This window comes from Lepidochelys kempii, chromosome 17, assembly GCF_965140265.1.
Source record: "Lepidochelys kempii isolate rLepKem1 chromosome 17, rLepKem1.hap2, whole genome shotgun sequence".
In the NCBI taxonomy this organism is placed as follows: domain Eukaryota; kingdom Metazoa; phylum Chordata; order Testudines; family Cheloniidae; genus Lepidochelys; species Lepidochelys kempii.
In genome coordinates this window covers 17821033-17841331 of record NC_133272.1, presented here as the reverse complement: position 1 = coordinate 17841331, position 20299 = coordinate 17821033, and the positions used below count along the sequence as shown (strand labels likewise).

The 20299-nt window shown below is 41.3% G+C and overlaps 1 protein-coding gene across 7 annotated transcripts in view; it reads right to left on the bottom strand.

The window, feature by feature from the left end:
- The window catches only part of CAMKK1 (calcium/calmodulin dependent protein kinase kinase 1), a 197326-nt gene that overhangs the window by 22094 nt on the left and 154933 nt on the right, over positions 1-20299 (bottom strand). For all 7 annotated transcript variants that reach the window (XM_073315804.1, XM_073315803.1, XM_073315808.1 and 4 more), the window contains 5 exons: positions 15381-15580; positions 14741-14794; positions 12251-12324; positions 3376-3463; positions 639-767 (listed from right to left, as the gene is read on the bottom strand). In XM_073315804.1, coding sequence (XP_073171905.1) covers positions 639-767; positions 3376-3463; positions 12251-12324; positions 14741-14794; positions 15381-15580 — 545 coding nt within the window. The remainder of the gene's footprint in view (positions 1-638; positions 768-3375; positions 3464-12250; positions 12325-14740; positions 14795-15380; positions 15581-20299) is intronic.

Below are 20299 nucleotides of genomic sequence, written 5' to 3'. Positions count from 1 at the left end.
AGCTTGGTACTAAGTCCGCTGAAGTCAATGAAAAGACTCCCATTGATTTCATGGGCTTTTGATCAGGCCTTACTGCTGATCCAAAGAGAATATGCTCAACAACTACCAGAGCGTGTCCTATGCTGAATTTTCTGGGCCATTTGCAGCTCTGCTTCTTGCCTTGTCTATGTACATGGGTGGCTGCACAGCAAACCGTGCAAACAACCCTTTACTCTCCCTCACTGCTCTCCCTTTTTCCAGTCGTAGTGGTGGTGTTGGGATTGGAGTTACATATGCGTCTGGTAATAAGTCTTTGCAAATTTGAATTGCTTCTATCATTTGCTTCCTCTGGTGCTGGCCACCTGGGGAGCTTGGCCCTGCACCTATTATCTGAGTAGCCCCTTTGACGTCAATGCTCATATGGATAAGGGCTGCAGGACCAGGCCCCCGTGTGTTGGAGTACCAGTAAACCTTTTGAGGTAAATGCACAGCTCAAAGGCATGAACAACTCCCACTGACTTGAATGGCTAAATCATGCACATTATACACTGGAAATTTGTCTATCCCTCACGTTGAGATTGCTTCACAAGCTGATGGTTCAAAGAAAGTGACATATCTCCCGGAACATAAAAGCTTAGAAAGCTCCTGTTTTCACTTACTACAGCTGGCAAGCTTGGGATTGTCTTGACGGAATTCTTCACCTCCTCCTCAGTCACCTCCACCACAGTGCAATGCTCTTCCTCCAGAGGCAGTGGATCCTCCCCAAACTTTGTTAGCCAGGGATGCAACTACATGAAAAGGGACGCAAAGAAAGCGGTGAACAAGCCACTGCAGAGAATCCTAAATGTGTATGTCCCTTGTACTTCACACAGTGTGGATAGATGTTAGTTAATATTGGGAAATAATGACTATAGGGCTGATTATTATTACAAGCTGCGAGTCAGGATGGCTCCATTTTCCACATAGGTTGGCACATGCTGAATCAACAGGCTGAGGGCTAACTCAGAGGTTCTGTTGCACTCCAGCGACTGTGTGTAGTGTCTCTATAGACCTTAAGAGACCATCAGCACTAATTGTCATGGGCTGGCATTTTCAAAGGGGATAAGAGAGTTAGGCACTCAATTTCCACTGAATTCAGTCAAAACCTATGAAAATCCCGTTCATCAACAGCAGCTCTCTCTCACATACACAGACACTTTAACAACCCAGGCCCAGGAAAAGCGCCATAATGTGTTTTCAAACTTGGGTGCCTAAATTTAGGCACCTAAACAAGTGGCTTGATTTTCAGAAGTGCTAAGCACTCAATAACTCGTGAGTTCAGATGCTGCTGCAAATGCTCAGTATCTCTGGAAATCAGGCCACCTAGGTAAACATATAATATAGTACCCAAGTCTGAGCATTTTGGCCTAACACTAATGTAATGTTTCAGGGTCATGGAGAGGCCCCTATACACGATGTGGTTACATGGCTATGCAATTGCCCACACAACTTACCTTTTTGCCTAGATGCCACACAGACTAATGTTCATACCACATCACTAAAAAAAAACATGGCCACCCTCCTACCACCTTCCGGCTGTTCAGCTTGTTTGCCCAACATATGAGGGTCTTCAGGGGAGGTGGATTACATTGCAAACTAGGGGATTGTTGGATAGGACGCAGCCAGTGGAAGGAGGCACAGATGACCGTGAGGGAGCAGGAAGAAGCTTGTTAGAGGATGTGTCTTCTTTCCCAAATAATTAAACGCCACAGGAGTGGCTCCTATGTGGTTTAGGAGCCTCAGATGTACCTGCATCTTCCAGCAGGCCTCCCACTTTCCCTCCCCAGAGAACACTTCACCTTCTTGTGCTGCTCCCTGCTCCTCTAGTTTAGTAACCACATGGCTTATTAGATGATCTTGTAATTAATTAGCATTGTCCCATAATGTCATATAAATCAGTTTAGGGCATGGGAGGCCTGTGCATAATTTTGGTCTAATGTGCTACATAATACAAGGGGTTTCAAGTATAAACAAACAGTACTGGAGTGGGGCTCTTTGATATCAGTGTATTTGTCCAAGGGCTGGCACCTATGGAGGTTAATCAGAACAGCATCCACTATGCTTTTAAAAAATACCTGCCTACCTCCTGGGGACTAGTCCACAGCATTCAATCAGACTGATGTTTGCTGCCTACAAACTTTAGAAGGAGTTTAGTGCAGGTGTCCAGAGCACTTTTCAAGAGCTCAGCAAAGAACTTCTTTATGGCACTTAATTAAATTGTGTATTCCAAAGATGATTATTCATGCTTATAACAACCCTCTTCAGAAGCAAAACACCACAGTCGACCCTAAATGAAATCATTTTTATTAAAAGTATGGAATATCTAAGTCGTGTGAGCATTTCAATTAGGAGATAAGTGTATTTCGTGCATCAACATGATTCAGAAACAGCAATTTCCTTATGTTCCCCCATATAATTTCCTTGATTTTTTTTTGTTAACTGCAATTCCAAACTGAGTTTGCCAAACAATTAGACCTAAATAACTGTGAATAACAAGAGTGATACATCCGAGATGCAAATTAGGAGAGGGTAGATATAGTTAATCCACCCCCACCCCTGCTTTATTCAACTTCAGTTTCTCTGGGCTGGTTTACACCAGCAGCGCTGCGCTGGGAGAGGGCTCTCGGCTCCCAGCGCTGGCCACTATCTATCTATACTATCTGACGCTTTACAGCGCTGAAACTTGCTGCGCTCAGGGGGGTGTTTTTTTCACGCCAGTGTAGACAAGCCCTCTGACTCTTTTCAAATAGGTGAGACTTCTCAGTGACTAATGATAGCAGAACATGGTATCAGTCCTGAAACAAAATGTACAAAGCAGCATGGAGCATCTTTCTCCATCAGGGGTGTTCGTTGCTCTGGATTCATGAGCTTTGCAGAACAATGACCAAGGTAATGTTGACAGAAATGGACGCTACATTCCTTGATCCCATTCCTACATGTATAACAACAGCCAGCATGGTATGAACAACAAGTACATACACGTATAGTATTCAGCTTCACAGTCACTGCAACACACATCTGTGTCTGCTAGACTAGGGAACAGGTCTGATAACTCAAGTTAGCCATCTCAGTAAAAAAACAAGATTTCAATCTACAAAAGTGTTTGTGGGAAACGCTGTCAGTGTTTTATCCAGATTTTGAACAATTTTAATTAAAAATCCCCTTTTATTAATATTCTCAGAAATAAGCAGCATCAGAGTGATTTTAAGTCATACAAATATGGAGCCAAGTGAATGTACTCACCCTTTGAGCTATGCTGGTAAGTTTTGTCACATTACAAGTAATACAAGAAATATGAAACCAACTGAGATTACATGAAACAATTCCAAATAAATATAACATTCATGATGAATTTACCTTAATCTCAGGAACTGTTATCCTCGTTTCTGGATTTTTATCCAGCATCCTTACAATCACTTCTTTGAGCTCTTCACTTATCTGTGGCCTGATTAAAGAAAATACCAATATATGGTTAATAAGGTAACTACAAATGACAATCTTATGCATAAAGCTTCTCGTAGTAATATTCTGTTAATTTGCTCCGTTTACAAGTACAGAATTCTCCCCCCCACACACAACTGCGAGGATATTCAGACTGGGAAGTGAAAATCAATTCTTCTTTGGCCTTATGATCACTAATAAGGATAATGTACACCAGATTCTGCCTACAGACAAAGGGGTTGTACAGGAGCAAATAAAGGCATATCTAAAGATTGGGGGTTTTATAGCTATTCTGAGGGCAGAATCTGAGACAAAGAGGTATAACTGACGGGCACAATCTAAACGGTGTTGTACAAGTGACAATAAATACATCATTTTGCTTGCAGAAACATTATTATTAACAACAATGTGTTGGAAAGAAATAGCCCTGTTTGATATTCAAATCTCAGGTTGAGTTTGCAGGTTGTATTAATTGAAAAGTTTCCACAAATGCTTATGAAAATTGATTTCAAATTTAACATTTGTCTGAAGCTTTTGCAACCAAAATGCTGCAGAACTGTGCCAGAAAAGGGTCAAAGAAGGGAAATAGTTTCAATTCCCAAGATAAGGGTCTTATAAAAAGTAAACAATCAACACAAACGGTAGCAAGAACATTTGATTTTTTAAAATAGTTTTTCCTGGGTTTAATAATCTAGCCCCCAATCTTGTAAACCCCTCTTCACACAAATGGTAGTTGCTCATGCAAGTTGTTCCCTTAAATGGATTACTGTTAAAAGCAAAGGACTGTATGATCAGTAGTATTAACAACACCGGTAAGGACTTTTAAAAACAAAAATAATTTTTATTATGACAATACTCTGAAATAAAATTACATTAGTGTGTGTTAGCACTGTGATAGTTAGTTGATGATCTCTGTCAGCATTTCTCTCATAAACAATTTTCAGTGGTGCATATATTTGCTCAAAGCTGGAACTTGGCAATGTAAAATTTCACGCCAGGAGAACACTTCCCTCCCATGAGAATACATTTCAGTGCTCATGAATGTGACAGATTAAAAATGCTGGTGATAACTAGGCATAACGCTTCCCTCTCTCTCCTCTTCAAAAGCAAAAGGAAATAAACCAACCATATACAAATAAATTACATTCAAATCATATTAAGGGACATACCAGTGTGATGGATTTGGAGCTGCTCTGTAATAACTTATGAACACTGTATGTTGACCTGATTATTGGGACATTCAGTGTATGAATATGTTGGTTTAGTCTAATAAGGGACTGTCGGGAAAAACAAAAGCAGGAAGGGCCACAATGGCTTAAGATAAGCCACTTCTCAGAAAACACTTATGAGTTGTTAAGAGACAATGCCAGAACTATTGGCCCTAAGGACTCTGGCTTGATCTCCTATTGAGCCTACAGGAATGGTCTGGACCAGAGGAGTAAATGCCTGGGAATTCATTGAGATTGGGCAGTAGTTGTTTGGGGGAACCAGACTCAGACACAGTAACATACTGGTCTGTCTAGGTTACCATCAGTGGATGGGAACACTTTAGGTCAGAAAGACATGTTTTAAAATGCTTTTGTTTTAAAAGCTTTGTTCCACTGTTAAAATAAACAACACTTTTGTTTCAAGAAGTCTGTCCTATCCCTGTTCACCACTGATCACAGACTGAGAGGAACTGCAGGTACCCTAGTTCAGCTGGACCTCAGGTGGGTGAGAACAGTTGATCCACAGATACTGTATCCCAGGGCCTGGTATAAGAACAAGACAATTGTGGCATTTCACTCCAGGAGAGGTAAAGGTCTGAGCCCTGAAAGAGGACAGAAGTGCAGCTAGCCCTGTAACTGTGATAGCTAGCAATGTGAGAACAAAAGGGCCTGATTCTCACTTACACTGAAGCTCTTTAATACTGCTCTGGCTGTGTAAAGGGGTCATAAAGCGGTACTCTTTAAACATCACAGTGGTGCCATGGCGGGTGGAGGGAGGATCAGGCTCAGACAACGGGAGGGACAGGAATGACCAGTAGAATACTGCCATTTTCTAGACTACCAGTCACATGAAATTTTAGGCAGAGGGCAGGAAGGGGAAAAACCATGACACTCTTATAACAAAGATCTGGGCTATAGAAGATACTAATACTGGAGCAGAGAGCAGTAGTCAGCAGGTCATAAATAAGTTGTCAGGGCTGCTAACACAGCAGGTAGCTGAGATAAAGGTGAGATGGTGCTTTCTAAAAGGTCTAAGATCTGTCAGCGCAAAAGCAGTATTAATGTAATTTGTTTAAAAAAAAAAAAAAAAAAAAAGACAGCACAATGGTCTACTCTGATATTTTTCTACGAGCCAGAAAGACTTCTAGGCAGACACAGAAATAATGAAAAGTCATAAGAAAGGGCAAATGCATGGCTGTCTTTGTTGCAGACAAGCTCTTTGCGAAATTCATGCAGTTCTGGGTACGTTACTGTTGAAATTAATTGAATTACCCAGTTAATAACAGAGAGAGGAAGGAAGGAAAAAATGGCCTTGCACCGGCTATTCACTATGTCAATGCTAAACAAAATGCCCACCACTTACACCAGCACTTCTATGCAGGAGATGTGCAGGACACTCCGGGGCAATTCAAAGGGACAGTATGTGCACCAAAAAGGGGAAAATGTCTTCCATGTGTTTGGAACATATGTGTACAAACGTGTTTGTTTGTCTCCCATTAGAGACTCATGGAGTCTCCCTATTTCTCCCCTTCACTCTTCCATTTTAAAAGAACTCATGTCGTACTTGACAATTTTTTTAGTGGAAGATTGCACAATACTTTGGAGTTCGTTAACACTATTTCTCAATCAGCCAGGGGTATTGTTAAAGCATGGCACAGGGCTTCTTCACAATTCAAACATGCTGCAGTATTGCTAACCACAACCATTGAGACAAGGCCTCAAATAGTCCCCAATGGGCTTAAAAACCATGAGATTTTAAATAACTTTGGGGTCTTTTTAATTGCCTTCTGTACTTGGAGCAATTAGGGTTCATGTTTTCCAGCTTTTTCCCCACAACAAAGGGAGCTGGAAATGTCTTTATTTTTCTAAATGAAAACTAAGATTCTCGAATATTCCCAGGAGCTTGGAAGAACACCTAGTATCGTGAGATTCATGACAAAATAGTGAGAATTGTCAACATTGCATGCTACCTCCATTGTAGGTCAGAAAAAGAATGACTTAACTTTAGATCCCTATTAGAATCACACATATAATATTTCCTGCACTCTTAATAGATTTCTGGACACAAAACCTTTACCAATTTGTTGTTAGTCCTGAATAATTTTTATTTAGTGTCAATTGTAACATAACCCAAGATGAAATTATACCTACATCCATTTTCTTAAATATCTAGCACAATGCACAGGAGTTTAGATGCATGATCCTCATTTATATTAATAGAGTTGCATATCTACAGAAAATATTTACCCACTGTTTCTGGCCTAAGGGGAACTGAAATATTGGAGCACAGAAAGTTACATTTCTTTCTTTAATCGTTCATAAAGGAGGGATTGAGTTTCCACGGACCCTCTGTAAACAGAAATGTGTGTCTTTTGTAGCCATGGTAAAATGCCCCTATATATAGCTGGGTGCTAATTCTGTGGGAGGTCTGAGGTGGAATCAGTCCAGTGAGTTCTTGCTTAATATGCATCTCTCTGTTACCATCTTTATCAAATAAATGGATTTAGTTTAGACAGCAATCAACACACAGTAACTTTTTCTATCTCTTAACATCTTAATAAGCAGCAAGATTTTTTTTAGACTGGGAGAATTGGTCAATGAGAAGTCAAAATAAATCATGCAGCAAGAGTTATTCCTGAAGGAGATGGCTGCATGAAGAAAAGGTTTCTTAACGCAACCCAGTTAGCCCATTAAATGTTAATAACTTACTGTGGAGACAGATGGGAACAGTCACTCGTAAACTGACTGCTAACCCAAATATATGATGGGCAAATTGCCCAGGACCTGAGAGAGCAGAGACACGATTGTCTACGTAAACAATTTTTTGCTGCAGCTCTGTTAAAACAAACATCCATCCAAAATCATGCAGCAATGGCAACACAGAATGAATTACCTTAATGGGTTCTGTCCATATTTGCAATGCCTTGGGCCTGATTATCTGTAATGGGCTGATGCCCTCAAACCTAAGGGCCAGATTTTCAGAAAGACTCAGCACCCACAATTGGAGCAAGATTTTCAAATGAGTTCAGCTCCCCATTAGGCACTTAAGACAAATAAGCAGATTCTCAAAGGAGCTCACTTTGGAGTCTAAGAAGTTTTGATACTCTGGACCTTATTTGAGTGCCTAAATGGGAGCTGAGCTCTTCATCTGGCCCCTTCCTGATTTAAGTGGGAATTTGAGGATGCTCAGCTCCTCAGAGGAGAAGGTCCTTAGCATCTCAAAAATGATTCACGCCACTGGATAATGAATATCTGGCTACAATTTGGGCTGTGTGACCCTGGTACTTTACCAGGAGCATGTTTCATTAGAGTTTTAATGTCCTCATGCACATTTCTAAATACTGAAGTAATTTTATCTCTAGATTTTGACTAAAATGAAGGATTAATTAATGCAAGTAGGTCAGAAATTCTGTATCTGGATATTGGGCTGAGTTGGAAAAAATGCAGCTTTGGGTTCCTCATCCAAAAGCAAATGGAGAAATAAATAAATCATCATCCAAAAGCCAGAGTGAAGGCCTGAAGCTGTGAAATGCAGAGAAGTGGCAGATATGTTTACAGACGCTTTATAGCCCTGTCTACACGACAGACAGAGCCATGTTAAGTGGAACCAGGGACTGACGGACAGACTCATTTGACAGCGGTACAGAAAACATGGACCACATAACAGCATTTTTCCCACTACAACTGTGTGTTAATTTGGTTGGCTTGTATTCATCTGCCACACTGCACAACCCTGAGATCAACAGATCAATATTATTAAGGCCAGAAAGAACACTATGATCATGCTGTCTGACTCCTGCATAGCACAAGCCATAGAATTTTACCCAGTAACTCTTATAGTTGAGGGAATTCATTATCATCATCATCAGTACATTCTGTGAAAATGCAGGCAGCTGTTTCATACAGCCTTAGATCCTGGTGCCAAGGGTGGGGGTTAAAGTTAAAGTTGTTTTTCACATGGTGCATTGCACTTTTGAGATATCCTCTGGCACAGACGTGGGGCCTGATTCTCTCCTGCCTTGCATGTGGTGTAGTCATTTACAGCCTGTGTAAAGTGAGTGTGAAATGCTACCAATATCAGAATGAAAGCATTTTACACCCACTTTGCACAGGTGTATGCGACTACGCAAGATGCAAGGCAGTGAATAATCAAGCCTGTGGGAGACAGAAGTACTGGTTAAACAGGTAACAGACACAGTGTTATTCCCCCCATTCATGTTTGAACTAAGGCAGAACACTATTCAAGTGAAGTGCTGCAATAAGGAACACCCACATGGTTAGGAATCATGTATTTATCATGTTGCATGTGTGGGATCAACCTTGCTACATCCTAGTTACCAACCGAGTAAAAAATCCCATCATAGTGTAGGTGAATATTCAGGAAGAGAGCTTTCCATACATCCAGTCCTTCAACAGCTTTATTTCATCCTTTGCAAGGCCAACCGTTATCCTCTAACACAATTCTCGTTCCCAATTAATATTCCGCACAGGAAGTATCAAAGGACGTAGCGTTACATTATTATCCAGTAGTACAGCTCTACTGTGTCCCACATCAAGCTAAGCCAGGGTCATGAGAGTATATCACTCAGACTTCTATTACCTCTGTTATCATAGGACTTTAGTAGAGGGCGCTACTATTCTGATTCTTAGGGGGTGGGGGTGGGGAGTTGGTTCAGGATCAGACCCTGGAAAACTTACACTGGTGAGTGGTTACTAACACAAGTAATCCCATTGACTCAAATCAGAGTACTTGTGTGAAGAACTACCAGTGAGCACAAGAGGTTCACAACATGGTTCATAAGTAACTTGATACAATTTGCAGTAATAAAGATATTTTCTACAGTAAATATAGAGACGCAGAAGACAACAGAGCCGATAGTGAAGTAATCATTTATTGTTTTGTTCTGTTTGTACAGCACCTAGCACAATGGGCTTCTGGTCCAAAACTAGGCACTACAGTAATACAAATAATATATAATAATAAAAATAATATTTATCTTAGGTAAAACTGGCAATCATTTCAATTCCAACACTGCAGTACACGCAAAGGGGGAATAAATACTTACCGTCCCTCGGCAGATTCTCAGCAGCTTAGATAGGCACTGCTTCAACTAAGGGAGAATCAGAGGTTTTGATATTTTATTTTATTCTAGGAAGTTGAGATTTGATGTTCCATTTGGATCTTCTCATGTCTGTCTCTGGAAACATCACTGGCACACATGCCCTAGTACAATAATATTGCTTTGGCTGATTTTATGACATCATAATGGGGTTACTGATAGAAGCCAGGAGTCTAATAAATCTGCAGACAGACTTTTCAGCCAGCTAGTTCAAGCTGACAGGAATAGAACAACTGATTTCTGTGGGTCAAGAGAACAGAGCCTTCACATGTATCCCCTGGGACTCATCCTTGTGAGCCTTCTGGGTCATGCTGCCTCTGCCCTTCCCCTAGAAACAAAATACCCAAACATCCTGCACTCACTGGTACCAACATGACTCTCACAGGAGCTCCCACGATAGTCCCCTCATATATTATTAACTATTAAGTTTTAAACTGACTCTCATTTGTAAAGCAAATTTTTGGATGGGCATCAATGAGGGAAAAAACCCAACCCCATAGTTACAAACAGTATGAAACTACTCTCATTATTACTACAGGATGCAAACAACAGGACAGCTGTAGATGTCACTATTTCACTGTACTATTGGGCATGACAGAACATTTGTTGCCCACCCACTATTGCAGGGTGAAATTCCCATCTCGGAAAACATTCCTCTAGACTGATGCTATTATCCTGCTGGATTTGGCTTCCATGGGTTTCTTTGTTCTTCCAGCCTCTTGAATTACTGACTTCTTTAATATAGTCTTAAGTCAATTTATTTTCCCTTACTACTATTTAGTTGCATTAAGTGTTAGCTTCACTGGTCACAGAGTCCTAGATCTTAAGCGGTGATAAAAAAGGGACTATGAAAACCATTAGGGATGCCAGGGCTTATGATACTTTCTTGGCACTGCCAAAGAGGTAGACTGCAGTTTCTAATCAATTGGTGAGCCTGCTTCATCTCTTGTGTATCTCTATTTATCCTGCCTTTTTAGCAGGCGGAGTTAGTAGAATATCTTAACCCTGCAGCGCTCCACTAGAATACAAGGATCGAGATGAAGAATTCTGTTACAACAGCAGGTTTCACAGATAGATTGTAGCCATATGTGTTTCCAGCAGCTTCCTTCTGATTATCCCTCCACTTCTTTTAGAGTTTCCTTCTCTATACACAATCCTTATGGAAATTATGGCCACATGTGCTGGTAGCCTCCATCACTGTATTACAGCTATTCACTAAAACCACTCACTTCACGGTAACACTATTAGCTTATCATAAGTGATGAGGGTAGTGAACTGCTGGATTTGGCTTCAAGAATAAATATCTTTCTTCAGCAAAATTTGTGAACATTGCACACAGTGCCACACTCTGGTTAGCGGAGGCACCTGAGCTGAAGCCCCTTGTCTATAACCGAGAGGGCAGATTCCAGAGCATTCTCCATTCACTCCAAACCTTTGGAATATGCTTCCTCCTAAGGTTCACAACAGCCCAAGTTTTTCTGCATTCAGGACATGCTGCAAGGCCCACCTTTCTTCTCTTGTCTGTGAGATGGGTGTTGGACAGGGCTGGTGCTCTGGGGAGTGTATTGGGGTTGGTTCGATTCTGTTTTTTATATATATGTATGTTGTCATTAGGTTATCTGAGCTGATCTTGGGTAACTGATGTGTCTGTTTGTTTTATAGTACATTTTTTAAGATTAAGGGTGCTATGAGCGTTGGAGTGGTATTCTTTTGTTAGACTTTGTAAAAACCCAAACAAGTAAATAAATAATCCCCCCCCCCCATGCTGATACCTCGGGCACTACCAACCCTTAGTTAAGTATCTTGTTTTGGTCTAGCATTGGAAAACCTTGGTTAGTCATTTAGGGCCAAAATTCTATCTTCACATATGTTGCACCCAGCTCCAGCTGACTTCAGTGAAAACTGCATATGCTCATTTATGGCCAGAATTTGGCCGATGGAACTTCTCACTTTTACAAACAATAGCATGTAGAACAAGCAAAATAAAAAAAGAACAGAGACAACACAATTTAAACAACATCCCCAAAGCCTCCAGAGGGAGGCTAGCTCAGCTGGAGAGGAAAGATAGTTCAGTGGTTACAGTGCTAGATTTTGGAGACCCAGGATTCAAGTCCCTGCTTTGCCACAGACTTCCCGTGTGACCTTGGGCAAGACACCTAGTCTCAGGCCTCGGTTTCCCATCTATAAAATAGGGACAACAGCACTTCTCTACCTCACAAGGGTGTTGTGAAGATAAATACATTAAAGATGTATACAAATACAGATTTATATTAAATACGCAATAAGATACTACAATAATGGGGGCCATAGGATAGACAGAAAGGAAACCTCAGAACAAACAAATACACACATAAAACTCCACACAGAGTCAGCACGATAGCCACCTGTTATCATGTATGTTGCACAATTAATAACATTGCAGACTGCACTTTATTTTACAATAGTGCAGTAAAGGTTACTTACTCTTCTGGGAACTCCACCACCTTGTTCTTGATCTTGTTATGGAGAGCCAGAATGTATTCATCTATAAAAGGGCACTACAAAACAAATCAATGATTTTCCAGCTGTTAGGCATCTCAAGTGTTTAGCAATTGCCATTCAGATGTACTTTTGTTACATGTTTCTTCTGAATTTGACCCAGAAGATACATGCAGGGTATGTTAGTAAAATCTCCCCACCTCTCACAAGCAGAGTTATGCCTTACTTAAAAAGTTAAATGCAGAGATTTTAAAAGAGCAGGGTTGCCCAGCGACTGCAGCACTAGAGTGAGACTCAAGAGATCTGGGTTCTATTCCGGACTCTGCCACTGACCTGCTGGGTGACCATGGGCAAGTCACTTTGTCTCTCTGTGTCTCAGTTTACCCATCTGTAAAATGGGGGTAACAATACTGGCCTTCTTTGTAAAGCACTTTAAGACCTACTGATGAAAAACTTTGTATAAGTGCTAGGTATTATTGTTTACCATACAAGGGTAATTAAGAAATTCATCTCCAAAATGAATAGTGGAGATTCACCTGTCTGAGAAAAAAGATGAAGCAAGAAAATTACCCAAGGCCAGGGGATGGAATCCAATCCACCCTGCACACATGCAACTTGCATCAACGCTGCGAGTTACCACATAGCCCCTATTCCAGTCTATGGAATGTGCCTGCTGCTGCTTTAGACTTCTAGACAACAGTTACTGGATTTGTGTAAGCACAGATCCAATGGTTCCATTCCTACCCCTCTCCCCTCAATGCTCTCCTATACACCAGTTTATCTGGAGCCGCTGGGAAACCCTCATTCATAGCACACACACAGGGGTCTAGTCCCCATGTGGTGTTGCTCTGTCAGCCAGTGCCATGCAGGGCTACCATGGGGATTTTTGGTCAGGAGGACATTGTATGGAGCCTCCACTCAATAGAATATATGGGTATATTTTTATATGATACATGGAAAATTGCTTCCTTCTTTAGTTGCCTGCTGTGATGTCAGTTCATAGTTCTGGGGCCTCCTCTGACAGCTGGTCATATCACACTCCCCCTGACTGTATTGTCTGTTTGCAAAGTCATTGACTTTTGCAGGTGAAATGGAATCTTGAGCTTCAAGTCTTCACAGGTAAGCGAAGTAGGACCCAGCTTTCAAATATATTAAGTTTTAAGGATGACATTTACTTGGGAGACTGTTCACGATCTAGGATCTTAAACAGATTTAAAAATGCTTCACAGAACAGCTTTACAGATCTTGGGCACTAACCACCTACATGATGCCTAAAATAGTCTTCTTCAATCCCTTTTTAAATTTTCTGTGCTAAATTCAGATACATGAGCTCAGTGCACATTTGTTTCTAATGTAACTTTTTCCAGTTGATTGATATATGCCTAAATTCTGGTTCTTCCTATCTGAGCACCATGGGCAGGTGGGTAGGAGCGGAGCTGTTGTGACTGACTAGCCTTTACTTGAGCCACTCTGCTTGCAGAAAACCTCAAGGGGGCAGAGCATTCAGCAGTGCCCCTTACAGCTGGTCCAAAGACAGTAGTGTGAGCACCTGCTTCTGGTGGGATAGGGGATGGTTTTCTGGCCTTGTCCCCTGAACCGCCTAGCCAAGGTGAGTTATAAAATGAAGGGAAATGAGTGCACAGTATTTACTGCAAGACCAACTGAAACTGTATGGGGGTTTCTTGGAACAGAACAGTTAATTGGTTTTATTTACCTTACCTCTTCCAGTCTTCTCCATGCCATAACACATGGGGAAATGATATCACCAGGGGGCAAAATCCTGAGAGATGCACAGTCAACTTCAACTATCTTCAGGATTTGGTGCAAATAATTTATTTTAGAAATAGCCCAGTGCGCAGTTATCATAACTAATAAAATATCCTGAATTAGTTAAACCAATCACAACTGTAACAAAACTACTTGTTCCTTTACGTTTTACCCCAGTCAATTATAGCCACATCAGCTACAAAGCCTTGAAACTGTGCAGTGTGATTTGTGGGGCCCTGCATGACCTTGGGAGGATCCTACAAAACCATAAAAATTTTTTGCTCATGCAGCAAATTACCATAACCTGTACAGGTCTGCCGTGTTTATCAGCTGACCGACAGCACACTATCTGGATCATTTAAAGCACTTTAGAGCAGCTTTTGTATCAAACTCGTGCTTCTCTCCACATGTTCTGCGTGATTTGTTTTCTAAATCCAGGAAATATTTGGGTGGGGGGAGGGGAGTCAATATTTTTGCCACTGGTGCCAATCTGGGCACTGATGTAAGCTATGGCGCAGACCTGTGAATTTTTACGTATGGATGCCACCCTTATTCACCCACTGACTTCATTAGGACTATTTGGGAGAATGAGAGCTTTCAGATTCAAGCTTTTGTTTATTGTTTTTCACCTATTTGTGGGAGAATCAGTCTAATGATAACCAAGCCACAGCTCCTATATAAAATTCAATTGTTCTACAGTCATCTTACCTTCCCATATACAAAGCAATACAAAGTAATTCCCATGGCCCATACATCAAGTGCCTGAAAGAAAGCAATTGCACTTAGTAAATTAGATCCATCAGCTAGATACATTTTAGATCAGCCAGCTATTTTCTCAAACATAAAAATAAACTCTTTTTCATTAGGAACCCAATTTTATAGATACCGAACAATGTAATTAGATAGATACATTGCTATATGCACACAAAGAAGTCTGCAAACCAACCACCACACTTTTACCGCTATTGGCCAGATTCTGCCAGCCTTAATCACATCCAGTAGTTTCTCACTGTACAAACAATACCATTCATTTCAATCAGACTACTTGTGGAGGAAGACACTACTTAACATGAAGAAGCCTGGCAGAAATCTGACCTACACAAACAATAATGGATCAAAACCTGAAATCTCACTCAGGCAAAACTCCCATTGGAGTCTACGGGAGTTTTTTCTTGAGTAAAACAGTTAGGACCTCAGGATTTGACTCAATAATAAAAGAAAAATTCTTCTTTATTTTACCTGGCCTGTGAACAGAGACACACCGATGAGGATGGTTTGGATACCACCCTTCTTTTCATGTTCCCCAGGTCTTAAAACTCAGACTAATTAGTGGTGATCGAAGACCTACCTTTCCACTAAAGCTTTTGCCAGAATCTGAAATCGCCTCTGGAGCCATGAAGGCTGGTGTACCGGCAGTACTGGAAAGCTGGGCGTCATTCCCTTCAAACTGATTACTGACTCCAAAATCAGCTATTTTGACATGCCCATCATCTCCCAAGAGCAGGTTGGAAGGCTTGATGTCCCGGTGAATGATCTTCTGATAGTGCACTGTAAACAGATGGGAACATGCTCTTCAGAAACTACCCAGCACATCTGGAAGAAACCACAATATAGAACAGCACCCTTCCATCTCCAACCAAATGCTAGCTAATGCCCAGGCCTATACATCAGACTTTAGAAAGCCAAGGGCTTCATCATACTTTCTAAAATAGTTGTTGACCCACTATGCTCACGAAAGCTTATGCTCAAATAAATTGGTTAGTCTCTAAGGTGCCACAAGTACTCCTATTGTTTTGTAGTGAGCCTTGTTCAACCCCCTTGGGGAGGTAAAAATATTTTTCCCTTGCTGAGCTTAGTATTTCTGAAGCTTTCTCTTAAATTTTGAGTGGCCATAAAATCAACACGGGTGGTTGTATTTAAAATGACAGTAACCTTAATTTAAATGGTGTAAATTAGTCAAAGCATTTTTATTTATACATGTCATCCCTTATACCAGCACAGCCCTGGGACCAGTGATTGCCAGAGGACTACTGTTCTGTGCATAAAAGGAGGACTTTAGTCCCCAGAGTAGGATGGTGAGTGGAACTGGAGGACAGTCACATTTCAAGAGGGACTGGGATTAGCAAGGGACCAGGAATACAAGCCAGGGCTGGGTTGCTGTAGGTGAACAACAGAACCTCATCGAGTAACACTGGCCACTCTAGGATTAATAGAGCTGCTTTCTACAACTCTGCCTGCCTGTTGTGTCACTGGGGAGTAGAGGGTGCTGAGGCTCATGGGGGCTTCTGAAGCGTGCTGCGGGAGCCTGGGGATGAGTGAGGGTGGTGAAACTCGTAAGTGGCTGGAGCAGCAGCCTGCAGAAACAGGGAGCCCAGGGCCCATATCAGGTCCTTCACCTTCTGCCACTGCTTCGACCTCACTACTGCAACTTCCTGGTGGCATGTGGCTGCCTGCTCAGCGGATGCCACTGCAGGCCCTAGTGTCCAAAAGGTGCAATTGCAGGCAAATGCCTACAGCCTTCCAGCAGCTTGGCCAGATGCATGGCATCTCAAACAAGACGCAGCATTCTGTGGTAGGACTGTCAAATGCGTGTCACCTGAGATGCAGCCAGGGCTGTCAATCTGGCACTTTTTGCCAGCACTGAACAAACGTTAAGGGAAAAATCAAATTGATAAAGGTAATTAACCGAAGAGAGTGGGCACAGCCCCAGAGATCTTAATACCCAGGGAGAGGGAGTTTTGCTGTTGAAGGAGGAAATAATTAGTCAAGGCTTGCAGATGGTGAAAAGCTTTACTCCATCTACTAACCCCAAATGAATCCACAGGACTGCTCATGTGAGTAAAGGTTTGTGAGATGCAGCCCATGGGTTCAATTTTTTAGATGTTTATCTCAAAATTGCAATTCTACGTGGCTAATCTACATAGCATTAGATCCCCACACAGAAAGAAACATGCCCACATGAGAAGACTGGAAGATTGAGGGGGCTAAGCTAGCATCCTTATGCCAAGGGGAACTGACACATCAGAAAAAAAACCAGTGAACATTTTCAGTTTGAAAGAGGCTGTTTTAAATGTGAGTGATAATCAGATTGTTGATTCCAGAACTCTGGAGAATACCACCATGATCTAGGTGTGTCATAAACAGGAACCTTTGAAAGAGACACAGAATGTTTTATTCTAAAAGAGAATAAAATGAAAGAAAAAAATATTCCAACCTTGAAAATAATGATCACTCTCATGTTCAGAAATGTGGCCTTACAAGTTATTGTCATAGGAAACCTTTTATAGCAAAGTCATGTTTGAAACCGACTTCCATTCTGAAATGTTACAACAGGAAAGATTGCAATTATGATTAGGTTGAATGAATGAACTGCTTCCTGGGCAAGTGAGAATGGACTCTTAAGTCTTAACTGGTTTATAGCACTTCCCAAATATCAGATCCAGTTGAATTACATAAGGTTGAAAAGCTCATCATTGTAGATCACGAGGTCAAGAGATAGCCTTACAACAAATTCACTACTGGGTTTGCAGTTTATCCTGGAGGCAATACTGTTGTGGTAAGAAAAGGAATTTCTATGTCCTGGAGTAAAGGGGAAGAAGGAAATTATAAAAAGAAAACCTTTTGTATAGCAATATCGTGACAGCAGTATTCAATTTAAACAAGAACTTTCAGAAAAGGTTATCTGAAATGTCGCTGTCATCTAAAGCAAAGTGTTATATAAGAACTTGAATAGCATACAATGATCTAAGTGGTTTCTTTGTATGATACTACGTGTTTACCCAGTACCATTGTGCATCTGTTTGAGTAGTGAACAGATTATTTTAGTAAGTATTCTTCTTTAAGAGCTAATCTAGATGCCTATTGGACCAATTCCCAGACAAATGCTCACAGGATAGTGCTAAGAAACGTCAGTGGTCATTCTGTCCCAGATTTGCTGTTGCTGTGCAGTTATATCGTGATGTGAATCAGTTAACTCTGTGAGAGGCTGACTAGACAATCTGGGTAAACACAAAACACCCTATGACAACAGTAATTATTATCAGACATCTGCTGCATAGCAAACCTATTGATGAGCTAGACTTCGTTACCTAGGGAGGTGGTAGAATCTCCTTCCTTAGAAGTTTTTAAGGTCAGGCTTGACAAAGCCCTGGCTGGGATGATTTAATTGTGGATTGGTCCTGCTTTGAGCAGGGGCTTGGACTAGATGACCTCCTGAGGTCCCTTCCAACCCTGATATTCTATGATTCTATGATTTCATTATGGTAATGCAAGAAACAAAATGAGACTGCAGTTTCCCTTCAGAAAATGATTAGCTTCCTTTCATGCAGGTGTGAAATATAAGGTTCTTAAAGAATAAAAGACTGCAGGGCTCAGATTCCCAACACATTTTTGTAAGAAAAATATAGGCCATGAAATATAGGTCATATTAATTCAGCTGTGGAATTAAAGCCTATGGAAATCGATAGAATTTTACACCAGCGGAGAATTTAGTCCAGGATTTTTATTCTTTCATCCGTAAAACAAAGTAAAACGTGATTCCAAGTCAAATAAATATTTATATTTCAAAATATATAACTTGCCTTTGTGAAATCTAATAAAAAGATAGTAAACACAAGCTCTTTGGTGTAGAAACTGTTGTTGATGATATGTTTGTACAGCACTCAGCACAATTAGGCCCTGATCTGGGTAGGCTCTGGGTGCAATCACAATATAAAATGTTAAATAATAAGTACTACAAATAAACACATAATAAATTGTACCTGGGATCAAGTTCACTAAACTACAGGACTCATAAGTGTACATGGTTCACAAGTCATTATGTTCAAGTATTGCAAATGAGTATTATTTATTTATTAGTATTATAGTAATAGATAGAGGACACAACTGGTATCAGGGTCCCATTGTGCCAGGCACTATACAAACATGGTGAGAGATAGTTCTTTCCTTGTAGAACTTACACACTTAGGTGCCTTAGTCAAAATTTGACTTACAATCTAAATAGAGAAGACACTGAAAGCAGGTGGGGAAACGAGCAGAAAGGTGAAGTGACTTGCCCATTGCCATTGGTCAATCCAGGGCTCCTGAGCACCAACCCAGGGTCGTATTCACTGCCTCTCTAATAGTAGTAACCAGAGGCACCGACTTTGAGATTTTCCTGGGGGTGCTGGACCCCCGCTCTGGCCCAGGCCCCACCCCTGCTCCTCCCCTTCCCTCAAGCCCCTTCATGCCCCCACCACACCTCTTCCCATCCTCTCCCCTTGCCTCTTCCTGCCCTTGCTCCTCCCTCTTTCCCCCAGTGCCTCCTGCATGCCGCTGAACAGCTGATTGCGGTGGGTGGGAGGAGCTGGGAGGAGCTGATCGGCAGGTGGGAGGCCCTGGGGGGAGGGGAAGGAGCTGATCCATGGGGCTGCTGGTGGGGCTGCCAGTGGGTGCTGAATACCCACTGTTTTTTTCCCATGGGTGCTCCAGCCCTGGAGCACTCACGGAGTCAGTGTCTATGGTAATAACAGCATAATACCAGTTAATTCAAAGATATTTAAACTACTCCCCCCATCTTCTCCCCTACACAACCTCCTGTTACATATGTAAAAGCCATACTGATGAGAAAAAGAAGTGAGAACCATTTCTAAATATTGCGGGCCAAATTCCCTGCTGATGTAAATGGGAGGAACTCTTTTCACTTCAGTTGTGTGTTGCTTATTTACAACAATGGATAATTTGGTGCTGAACTACTAGTCAGAAGAACACCCCCTCTAATTACTTATATTAAGTAATAAAATGACCTAGAGGGGAGCCTACAATCAAAGAAATCTGTCCTCAGTTCTAGTGTGGGCCATGTATAGTTTTTCCATCCTGAAGAGTTTGCGACATTATTTCAAACACAGGGAGAGCTCTGCAAACCCATTTCGAGGTGGAGCTAGTTCTTCAAAGAAATCTCAATGGAGCAAACAGGAGAGCTGTTAGTCCCAGGTCTCACATTATTGTGAAATATATTTGGTACATATGGTGCTGTGTAAGGAACAATAAAATATAGTTCCATATGGACTTGACTGTAGTCAGTGAAAACAACTCCCAGTGATTTCTGGTCTTATGAAAAGAATCAAGAACTATTTATCCATACAACATAAAGAAACACCAGATTTCAAATAATTTCCCAGCAAACCAGCTTTGGAAATAAGAGAATTCGAGATCTCTCATGAATGAAACAAAAGTGACTTGCTAATTCTAATTAGAAAGGGGACGAAGCTGCAAACTTTGGATTCAGGT